General features: G+C 35.8%; 1 protein-coding gene across 30 annotated transcripts in view; it reads right to left on the bottom strand.

Moving 5' to 3' along the window:
• Positions 1-12697, bottom strand: part of CLASP2 (cytoplasmic linker associated protein 2) — a 150145-nt gene that overhangs the window by 102091 nt on the left and 35357 nt on the right. For all 30 annotated transcript variants that reach the window (XM_090284448.1, XM_090284447.1, XM_090284455.1 and 27 more), the window contains one exon: positions 2238-2384. In XM_090284448.1, coding sequence (XP_090140574.1) covers positions 2238-2384 — 147 coding nt within the window. The remainder of the gene's footprint in view (positions 1-2237; positions 2385-12697) is intronic.

The following is a 12697-nucleotide window of genomic DNA, read 5'->3' on the forward strand; positions in this document are numbered from 1 at the left end:
TAACTCAAAGATTCTACAACTCTACTAAAGCTTTCTACAACTAATTTAAAAATCAATAAGTCTCTGCTGAGGACAGAAAATCTAAAGTTAAGTTTTCACAAAAGGACTGACAGCCAAGAATCACATTAATTTCTGAAGGAACAATATCCTCTGGCCAATAGATCTTTTCTTAGATAGAAAATGGGCAGCGAACCTAAATGAGCAGTGACAAAAAACAAACATAGAATGAACCCACAATTGCCAAAAGAAGAAGCAGGAGGAAGAATGAATGAAGGTCTTTCCCTTAGTGTTACCAATTGGGCCACTGCCTAGATGATTATATTAATTTGTGATTAATGTAGTGTAGTGATTAATTACTACAATCCAAAAGTTGCCTAACATTTTAAAATCTGGTAGGACCACAAACCAGAGAAGAGCTGGGTAGTGATGGGCCAGTGTGGCATTAAGAAAGTCTCTTTCCCTAAAAATAATATCTGATTTTATCAATTTAATTAACACCAGAATTAAGTGACATTTGGTAGCTAAACTACAATATCAATTTCGATCTAAGAAAATAAAGTAAAACATGAAAAACAGAATTACAAACCACCAGCTCAGATTCACAACATTATGTATTATCACCATGCAGTTCAAATATTATCCATTTTAAGTTAAATAAGATAGTTCCATGAAATAGTAATGATAAAATCACAGATTAGAAATCTGTAACTCAAAATTAAGGATGAACATTACCCTTGTGATAACTAAGGGTAGCACTATTACAGAACAACAAACCACAGAACGTCACATGCTTTTTTTTTTTCCTTTTTACAGTCAGTCTCCACCCAGTTGTCCATGCCCATGGGTCATTTATACATATTCTTTGACTAGACCCTTCCCCTTCTTACCCCCTTCTCCCCCCCCAAGAATGGCATAATTAACCAGAGATAAGAATGTGTAATAAAATATATGTACTAGAATATGATAACTAACATTTGGATGAGCATACACTCCTATAATTGCAAAGAAACAGAAAATAATTAAAATACTAAAATATAAACTACTCAAAATATTCAGAGAAATCAGTAAGATATTCCTATTTCACAGCATTTTATTTATCTATTTACGTAGATGCATATATATAAATATACTTATTCATACATATGTAAGTGTATGTATACATATACCATACCACCTTTCTTGCTAGTTATATAACACATTAGTTAGAAAGATAGTTAAAATGAAATATTTATGATAGTTCTCCTATGTTCAGAAGATCACGAGACTTGAAAAATAATGTTTGGTTGTATAGAAAGGTCAAGAGAACATAATTTACAGAACCTGATAAAAATACATAGTTTATTTCCTTTTTGTTTTTAATAAATAGACAAAAAGAGAAAAAACAACTCCTAAAGACTATGATTTCCCCACCAGTTATCATACATAACAATAATCTCTTCCCAAATTTAAACACAAATGTAGTAACGAAAAAAAAAAAGAAAGAAAACGACTGTCCTTTTGGTATTAAATATTTACCCTTATTTGTATAGGATTCACTCTATCAGAAAAACATGGCAGAAACTAGCACCTGAAAAGTACTGATGGTGTTTTAATTAGTATATTAAAAAAAATACACATTTAAAAATACTAAAGTATACGGTATGCTAGAAACAGCTCTAATCTGATTAAAATATATACACCATGTGTAGCGTAACTGCATAAAACCTGTCTTTCCTATTTATTAGTATCTAATCCACAAACCATTTTTGAGGCAATTTTACTTGACCACCACCCATTTTCTATTGTGACAAATGATTCAATACCCAAACACCTTCAACTATTTTTTTAATGTGTAGAATTCAAGGCCTCCTACCTAGAAAAATGCATAAAAACATAAAGTAAACCCATATTTCTTTATAGCATCTGAAAACAGCCAAATTTTTAAAAACCTGCTTCCTCCTTAAAAAAAAAAAACAAAAAAAAAGAAACACCCCAAAACTCCCTTAAATATCTCCCTTTAAAAACAGCAACTGCAAAATAAATATGCTCAAGAAAACACTAATTCACATATGCTCTGACAGGAACCAGCAATATATAGTATTTCAAACATTTCAAAAAGGCAACACATTCTTCTGCATGTGGCAAAAGACTCCAGATCTGCAACCATGCTGCAGTCATGAATAAACACATTCCTCCGAAGTTCTAAGTATGTGTGGCTATATCAAGGGCACATCAGATCTGAAATGGATTTACATTACCTCCAACTTTAGGGCCACCTGCTGAACCAGGCTTTCTTGCACTGTTGACAGGATTTCCGGATGCTTTAGGTGCGGGAACCTTGAAGGCTGAAGAAGCTGATGATGGCCTATTTCCATCCACTGATTCTTCATCATCAAAGCTTTTATCTGTACAAAGCATTAGGAAAATGTATTTTAGGAGAACTAAGCTTTGCTCCATTTTCCACAGGACTCAAAAGTCAAATAAAGCTATATATATAAAATCATAACTTCGTGAGATATAGTATAAAATAAAGCTCCTTTGAATAAGCATTTATATATTGGCTAACACTATATAAAATTGCCCAGTTTAATTTAAAATCAGATTGCAATATTAACATATTTACTACCTATATCTACAAAATCAAAACATAAAACCAAATCTATTAACTCTAAAGATAAAAAAGGCATTTTTCATTTTTTTGCTAGTAATGTAAGCATTTTCTGCCAGCTCCTCCCACAGTGCATCTTCCAGCACACCCTGCCTTATTCCTTACACCCAGATTCTGCAACTTACAATCACAGATCCGTTTGCAAATCAGTCGCCTCATTCCTCTCAAAGCTCTTAATTTTCCTCACCCTAGGATGCTCCCAATGGTTCACATGGCCAAATACAGTAGATTTGATACTAATCAAAGATTCTATCAAAAATAGATAGAAACAACCACAGAACCACCACTGAGGTTTGTGCCGGCATTTTTCTTTCTCTTCCCTGCCCTAGGTACTGTAACAGCCAATCAGCTACAAGGTGACATCATCTTATGGCAGCTACTGCCAGATGAAAGGTAAAAATTCTCCATGTATTTAAAAAATTCTCTAGGCAGCTGCAGCCCTTATTCTGTATCAACATTTCAAAGGCATTCAATACTAAAGGTTTATAAACCTAAATTTGTATTCTCTTATTTAGCTCACATAAAAATTTATACAAACAGGAAATAAGGTTTTATGCAATATTCATTCTGCTGGTGTCCTTATTATTGCATCAGTAAAACATGGAATATCACAGTGCTCATCAGTGCACACAATTAACTCTGTAATCTAACAATCTGCTGTTTATTGAGGTCACAGAAACCGAACTGAACAATTTGTTTTCATAAAGGACTCTAAAGTATTCTATAAAGCTCCTTTTAGAATATTTATGCATGACCACACTAGTATCATCTCCTGGTATGCAATGCAGCACCCCTATCTCCTCCCCCACCCCCACAAGATGTACGCATTTTACTCGTCTAAGAAGTTGGTTTTCTCTAGGACCCTGCACAATCCAACCACAGCAACCAAGATGGGCGAGGCCGAGAGGCAGCTTTCCCACAGGCTTCAGATCAATACACCAGAATCTCTTCCTTTCAGTCTGCTTCCCTTACCAATGCGAATACCCAAATCACAGGGGACTAGTCATCCCTACAATAAATATATATTTAAAAGAAATATATCAAAGCAAGTGTTAAAAGACTGTTTAAGTAGAAATAAGAGAATCAAATAGATATCCTAATATAAAGCCACATTCCATGTCAGCAAGTGTTTTTCTTAAATAGCACAACTTGGAGGAAAAATAGTACCATCTTCTAGTTAAAAATTTTTTTTTCTCTTTCTTAGCATAATAAGGGAGTAATTTTGGATTATTTAAAACCTGTGCTCTATGTAGACTGCTATGTTAAAAACACTAATACAATTCCAAATAAACTTTTTTTTTTTTGGTCACCACCATGTAAAAAACGTAGCTAAGAGAGGCAGCAGACATACAAATCTACAGAAAGATGAGTACTGAATAACTGAGTAGCCAGAAGTTCCCATGGAAACAGTGTTCTGTTCCTACAAACACATAAGAATTGAAAAAAGTAAATGTCTCTACTATTTTAAAAAATTTAACTCTTTACATTCTCAAACTACTGAGAAATTAGTTTTTAACTTATCAAAAGAAGGCAGAGAAAAGTGTACAAATCATAACTATGCAGGCTCAATGAATTTTCACAAAATGGGCATTCCAGTGTAATCACTCTGCAGAGCAACAGATCGTTCTAAGCATCCTGTCAGCACCCTCACCAACCCCCCGGAGTCACTAATTTTACCAAAGCTAACTACTCTTGACTTTTAACACTGTCAGTTGGTTTTGCCCATTTCTGAACTTCATGTAGAAGGAATTATAGAATAGGTATTCTGGTACCTGGCTTCTTTTCACTCAATATGATGTGTGCAAGGTTCATTTTCATTACTTACAGTTTTCTAGTTGATGAATATGCCACAATTTACTAATACCCATTCTACTATTGATGGACATTTGACTTGTTGCCAGTGTGAGATTATTATAAAATAGTACTCCTAAGAGGTAAACAAAGAAAGTTAAAGGGTTCTAACGCTTTTTAACATTATTGTGGAAGTAGTCAACTTCCCTAGCTACAGTAATTTATTTTAGATTGCAATAAGTCAAAGATGTATTGCCGATATATTGTAACCTCTAGAGCAATGGTACTCAAAATGTAGTACAGGACCAGCAGCTGAGCATCACCAGGCAATCTGTCAGAAATGCAAATTCTCAAATGCTACCCCAAATCTACTCAATCAGAAACTCTGGAGATAGGGACCCAGCAATCTGTGTATTAACAAGTCTAAATAGTGGTTCGGATGCATGATCAAATGTAAGAACCACAGCCCTACAGCAGAAGCTGGCAAACTTAGTCTATAAAGGGCCACATAATAAATACTTTTGGCTTTACAAACCATATGTATATATAGTGTCTCTGTGCAACTACTCAATTATACCAGTGTAGTGCCAAAGTAGTGATACACAATATGTAAACAAATGGGTGTGGCTGTGTTCCAATAAAATTTTATGTACAAAACAGGAGGGCATCTGGGTTTGGCCTGCAAGCAATAGTCTGCCAATCCTTGCAATAGAGCAACCACTAAAATAAGAGTAAATGTATACATAAATAAAGTAATAAAATAAAACTAAAATAATTAACTGAAAAGAAGCAGGAGACAAAAGGAAAGCTAAAACAAGTAGGTAAAATAATAAAGTGGCAAAAATAAGACCAAATATATTAATAACTACCTTAAATGTAAATGAACTAAGCACTCCAAGTAAAAGACCAAGACATAATTTTTAAAGCAAGTTGCTTAAATGAAAGAGACTTAACATATAAGGTCACATTAAAAGTACAATAACAGAGACAGAGACAGACCAATGCCAACACAAACCAAAAGAAAGCTGGCATAGCTATACCAACTTCATACAAAGCAGTTTGAAGAAGCATTACTAGAAACAGAGACTTTCAACAACAATAAAGGGGTAAATCCAAAACCCTAAATCAGAACCCTGCATTTTTATGAACCAGTAACAGTTTCAATCAAAAAAATGAAACAAAAAAATGAAAAACTAAAAAGAAAAATAGGCAAGTCTACAACCATAGAGGGAAATACATTTTTACCCACTTCCAATAAAGTTATATCTTTTTTGGACTATAAGCTAAAAGAATTCATAAACTATTGTCATCACAAGCCCCCAATTAAAAAATAGCTTATAATTTATTTAGAGGTTAGAAAATGCTAGGCTTAAAAGTATTTTCTTTTTTATGTCATTATCTTTTTTTAAGATTTTATTTAATTTTAGAGAGAGGGGAAGGGAGGGAGAAAGAGAGGGGGAGACACATCACTGTGTGATTGCCTCTTATGCTCCCCAACTGGGGACCTGACCTGCAACCCAGGCATGTGGCCTGACTGGGAACTGAACCAGCAACCTTCTGGTTCGCAGGCCAGCGCTCAATCCACTGAGCCACCCCAGCCAGGGCCATTATCTTTTAATGCATTAAAAAAAATAGCAAGTCTGCATTAAATCTCAGGTACTTATTTAAATTAAATTTATAATCTATAACTAAAATAAATCTGTCATTTTGAGGTAGGGTTGAGGCATACCCTAAAAGAACATGCCCCTTTTATTAAAAATATTTTCTTAATAACTATAAAATATCGAAACAAATCAGTTATATTTCTTCCTAATACCTCTCATTTCCTGAAATAGATACTTTTATGAGTGAACTAAAAGCTGGACTGAAGTGGGCAGAACTTCTTCTTGTTTATGCTATAACCAACCCCATTACCTACAACAACCCCAAGATAACATAGCTAACTCCTCTTACTTCCCACCCTTGCCCCCACCCTTGAATTTTTTCTCAACATAATGTGTCCTGAGTGTAACAAAGTCATGTCACTCACTGTTCAAAATCCTCCTATGACTCCATAAAAAGGCCCACCAGGACTCCAAGACCTATGAGATACTGGATATCACGCAGGCTTCTCTAACCTCATCTTCGATTCACTATCCATCTTTCTCTCCAATCCGGCCTCATCAGTCTCCCTGCTGTGACTCATACCAGGGCCTGTACACTTGTTCCCTTTGCCTAAAATACCCTTGCCCTTCTTAGCCACACTGTTCACTCACCTCCTTCAAATCGTGAATCATCTATTACTTTCCCGAAGAGGTCTTCTCTGGATAATAAAATTGTAAACCTTCCAAAATTCTGACACTGCTGTTCTATCCCTACCCCACCATCCTTTATTTCTTTCCCTAGCACTTACCATTCATATATTTTATGCTTATTATTTCTCTCCTCTCACTGAAAGGTACTGCCTATTAGGGTGAGAACTGTTGTCTATTTTGCCAACTGCCATATCTCCAACGTGTGGAACAATGCTCAGAGTGGCATATTACTTAGTACAGAGACTTCTAGTCTCCAGTAAAAGCATTAATAGGTTATTTGAAACAAAACTCCGAAGGCAAACAAACTATATTAGTGGATAAAATATATTATACATTTAAAAATATCTCCTGAAAAACAATAAATACCTGACAAAATAGTAAGAACTATAAGAATAAAACGGCTATATTTGAACTTTTGTTCTGAACGCCTGTGGAGCAAAGGGAACAAAATTCAAAACCCACATAAGATGCAGACTCTTACAGGGCAGTCTTCTCACCAAAAATTGGTATGGTATGTCAAACGAGTATATAGTTGTCCTTGAACAACATGGGTTTGAACTGCGCTGGTCCACTTATACGTGGACTTTTTTCAATAAATACCTGTGCTGTTTAGATCTACAATTGAGAGTCTACATAGGTGGAAGGTTACTGTATGCACTGATCTACACCATTTTATACAGAAGAAATTAGCATCTGATTTTGGTATCCACAGGGGTCCTAAAACCAATCCTCCTTTGGGGGAGTCTAAGGTTACATGCACATTTTCAACTGCATGGGGGGAAGAGTACAGTTGTTCAAGGGTTAACTGTACTCCCAAAGTTAAGGTGAACCATAAGTAAGCCCTTAACTTCTTGTAGTCTTTTATTCTTTTCAAACTCTTCTCAAAAGAGGACAACAGAGAAGTAAATCAAATGGCGTATTTCATTCAGGTCAAATGCTCGGGCAGTCAAGACCCTCAAGCCCTTAAACTCAGGAGGTTGACCCCTGTAGTATTCCCAAGTAGCAGGCAAAGCAAACACACAACTTTCCTAGAAGAAGCTCTCTAGCTTCAAATTATTTGCAAAATAATTTTCCAAAGGTCACTCAGCATGAGAGGAAATAAGACACCATGAGCAAGAATAAATAGAAGAAAAAAAAAGGACAATAGGAACAGATCTACTTTAAATCCTAAAATTATCAAGCACAGACCATAAAATGTCTATACTTGGAAGCTTTTACTAGGCAAGCTTGGAAATAACTTCAGGGATGAGAAAATTATTAAAAAGTGACACCAATTTTTTTAAAACTATCAAGCAGAACTTCTAGAGATAAAAATAACTGAAATTTAAATTCAGTGGACAGGCACAACAGAGTAGACACAACTCAAAGGATCATTGGTGAACTATAAATCAGAAAAAAAAAATTACCTGAGATCCATATAGGTGCTTTAAGATTTACTGAATAAACAAAAAAAGGATCAAATGCAGAAAGTAACCTATAAATTATAATTATGTTGACACCTCTGTTCTCACTGGAATGTTTCAAAAAGATAACACTGGTTTGGTGCAGAACCAGAACAAGAAGAACATTTTAAAAAGGACTAGAGAACACAAACTAAGAGCGTGAGCAGGCTGTCGTGATTTGTGTCTGGTGGAGAGAAAAAGGAAGAGAGGACCTGATGAGAGGAAAAGATGGTGGCGGAGGAGGAGAAACAGATGCAGGAGAAGGAGATGATGGAGGAGAAGGAAGAGAAGATGGGGAGGAAGAAGAAATAATGATAGGGAGGAGGAGATGAAAACAAGAGGAGGAGGAGGAGGAGGAAGAAATGGACAAGAGGAAATGGAGAAGGGGAGGAGGCGGAAGAGACAGAAACAGAGGAAGAAGAAATGGAGGAGGAGGAAGGAGGAAGAGGGGAGGAAGAGAAGGGAGAGGAGAAGGACAGGGAGAAAGAGAGAGGGAGGCATAAAAAAGCCCAAGGAGGCTAAGGCTTTACCTTCTGTTGCCTTCATATGACACTTAGAAACTCCCCTCAGTAAGCACTGAGCTCTTCTAGCCCACAATTCCTTATCTGCATGCCTAGAAGCCAAAAGCTCTAAAAAACTTTTGCCTTTTAAATTTATTTGGCAGCAAAATCTGAATTGATTTGAACTCGGAGTATGGCAAAACATAATCTGAACTGACATAAGGTTATTTATTATCTTTTTTTACTTACTGCAAAAAAGATTAATGTGTTTGGTTACAAGGTACAGCACCAAAGACAGTCGGTGTTGCTATACAATATTATGGTACAGTCATATTACTTCTCTAAAGTCTGACATGTTCTGATTTCCAAAAACAGTAATCCCCAGATTTCAGATAAGAAATTTATAAATTTGTATTACCATAACTAAGTCCCTTCCCTTCTTTTCTTTTTCCTTTCAAAGAAGAGCCATATACATATTCAAACAGATATTCAAACTTTCCACTTAACTTGTATGGATACATGTATTTCAAAACATGAGATTTCTGCTTCTTAATTAATATGAAAGATGAAAAACTGCTACATGTTATAGAGCAAACAAAAGAGCAAGCCAAAAACTTTATACCATGTCTCATTAAAAAAAAAAAAAAATCATTTTGTGTGAATTTTCATCAGTGAACCAACCAACCAGTTCAGTAAGAAGGAACCACAACACAAGAGACATCCATGCACAAAACAGACACTGTTTCACATTAAGTTGTTTCTTATACCAAAGTTCCTCTTTTCACTTGAAGCTATATCCTTCCTTATTCTAATTAAAACAATGAGCAATAGGACTTTGGATTTCTGAACTGTTTTACACTCTTGTGTACCCAGCAATGACCAGTTTTATCAAACAGCTAAATTAGCAACTTCAACTAGGAAAGAATAATTCCATAAGGTATATTTTATATGTATCTCAGAACACTCAAACAAATTTTAGCTGTCTGCACTTCCCACTCTGCTTTTACAATAGGGTACTCTCTCCTTGGCTTTCCTCTGACCTCACAGGTCCCTCTTTGCTCAGTTTCTTCCTCCTTTACCCAACCATTAAATGTTAAATATCCTCCTTCTCCCCAGAGTACACACTTTCTAAATGGCGTCATCCATTGTCAATAGTTTTAAATATCTTCTACATGCTGACAATTTTCAAATATTTGTCTTCAGCCAAAACCACCTTTTGACTTCAGATCTATATATTCAACTACCTACTAGAAATCTCCTCCATGAATATCTGAAAGGCACCTCTAACGTGACAACGGTAACCTGACCAACTCCATCTCCAAACCTGTTCTGGCTTCCCTGGTGCCGGTAAATGATATCACCACCTAGTCAGCTCGAACTTCCAACCTGGAAGCCTTATTCCAAATTCTCTTCTCTGGCCTTAATGGGTCATCTATCAACAGTTCTTACTGTATATGACTCCAAGTTATATACACCTATTTCTCTTCTGCTACCACTCCTAATCTAAGACCAGTCCAGTATCACTTCTGTCTATATTCTGACATTTTCTTAACTAGTCTCCTTGCTTCATTCTTGACCTTCTAAACCACAAAGTAGACAATGCAATCCTCTAAAAGAAATAATATGGACCAACGGCTGATGAAACTGTTAAGTTAAAGACTGATAGGGAACTTTATACGAGGCTGATAACACGTATTATTCAATATTCATACCACAAGACATTCAGACAAAAACATATACAATACCACCTACAAAAATTTGTACCAAAAGGAAAAAAAAATCAGACCGGATTCTGATCAAGCCATTAGCAAATTTTTCAATTTTCAAGAAATATAGGGGATAAAAAATAAAAAACAGAAACATAAAACCACCATGGCAACGCAATCAACAAAAATCTAGTACTTGGGAAAACTTTATGTGACAGATTTTTCCCTCAACAAATAAATGGCTAGAGGAGAAAAAGACAACTGTTTTAAATGAATAGAGCCCTAAGAGGTATATCAACCAACTGCGATGGTAGACTTTGTTTGAATCCCAGTTCAAAATGTAAAAACATATTTATGAACTAACTAAGGAAATATGCACGTGCATGCACACCCCCATTTGCAAGTCCAGCAAAATAGGAGGACTGGGGAAGAGAGGTAGGAATGCAGATGAATAAAAATAGGCAATGTAGCGATAACTTCTTGAAGCTGGATAATGGAGGTTTATCATAGTATTCTCTAGTTCTGGGTATGTTTGAAATTTTTCCTTCAAAAAAATGAAATTTTAATCAGTTCACTCTCTTCCTTAAAACCCTGCAATGGAACCACAATAAAATAATAAGAAACACCATAAGACGGAAGAAAATGAGGTGGGGCAAAGAGTACAAATAAAAAGGATAGAAGGGACCCTGGCTGCTGTGGCTCAGTGGATTGAGCGTCGGCCTGTCAGCTAAGTGTCGCTGGTTCGATTCCCAGTCAGGGCACATGACTAGGTTGCACGTCAGGTCCCCAGTTGGGGGCACGAGTAAGAGGCAACCACACAGTGATGTTTCTCTCCCTCTCTTTCTCCTTTCCCCTCTCTCTAAAAATAAAATTAATTAAAAAAAAAAAAAGGATAGAAGGATTTTGAAGAATAACAGAATAGCAAAGGTGCAACTTAGAATTCTTAAAAGCCGACCAAAACAGCAGAGAGAACTGATCTTCCTTGGAGAATGACAGAGGAGTGATAATTTCTAAGCCAGGAAGTACAGGAATGATTAGCAAGGAACAACAGGAAAATCTATGGAATAATTTCATCACTGAGTTCTTCCCACCTCCAACTCAGGGAGCTCAATATTTTACATACAGGTGTGTGTACGTGCGTGCTTATTATACATGTGCGCATACACATACACACAATTCTGTGAAAATGGAACCATCAGAAAAGGAAAAACAAAGTTCTTGGAACCATTTGAACTTCTACTTGACAAATTTAAAATTTAATAAAAGGACTGGATGAGAGTCAAGGAACTCTCCCAAAATACAGAGTAAAAAGAGAAAGATGGAAAACTCAGAAGACAAACAAAAAAGACAGTGAATCAACCTAGGAACTTTAACATCTGACTAATAACAATTCCATAAGGAGAGACTAAAGGACTAAAGCTAATGAATGGGAGAAACTTATTTAAAAATAACAGAAGATTTCCCAGAGGTAAAATGAAAAAATTTCAGTAAAATGACTTGAAATTGAAAATCAAAATCAAAACAAAGGCCAAATCTTTTTTTAAAAAATATTATGTATTTACTTATTTTAGAGAGAGGGGAAGGGAGGGAGAAAGAGAGGGGGAGAGGCATCCATTGGTTGCCTCTCGCAACCCTATCTGGGGACCTGGCCCACAACCCAGGCTTGTGCCCTGACTGGGTCGCAGGCCAGTGTTCAATCCACTGAGCTACACCAGCCAGGGCAACAATGGCCAAATTTTCATATTTATTTGAAGATGCTGTATTCTCAACAGCACAGTCTCAAGTAAAACTATTTTTTTTTTTTAAAAAGGAAGTCCGTTTCATACAAAGTTTAAAAGAGGCCAAACATTTGGTAGTCTCTTAAAATTTCTAGGTAGGTATTAACTAACTAGTTAAAACATATTTGAAGGCATTTATCCTTCTTTAAAGGGGTCCTTTAAAAACTCAAGAACTTCAATAGTTTAAATGAATGAGGAAAGTGCACTTTAGACCATTATGTGGTATTAATAAAATTAACATATGACACAAAAATAAATATCAAACTAAATAATAAATGCGGCTCATAATAAGGTTTATTTAGAACCTTTACAAAATCTAGACATTTCAGGTAAATTTTCATGACAGCTAAAGGTTGGTCATAACAGCTGTCAAGAACATCAACTATACCATCTACAAAGAAACAATATAAACCTTTTCTGGAAGATTCAGGTCCATTAGCAACATTATGTTTGAGGATATGTTGCTATTGGTACCCAACACGTTGCACCCAGGTAGGTAAATGGGTCTGCTTCAAGATCGCTAAGATTTTCAATCTCAG

This window comes from Furipterus horrens, unplaced genomic scaffold, assembly GCF_987537825.1.
Source record: "Furipterus horrens unplaced genomic scaffold, mFurHor1.1.pri manual_scaffold_7, whole genome shotgun sequence".
NCBI lineage: Eukaryota > Metazoa > Chordata > Mammalia > Chiroptera > Furipteridae > Furipterus > Furipterus horrens.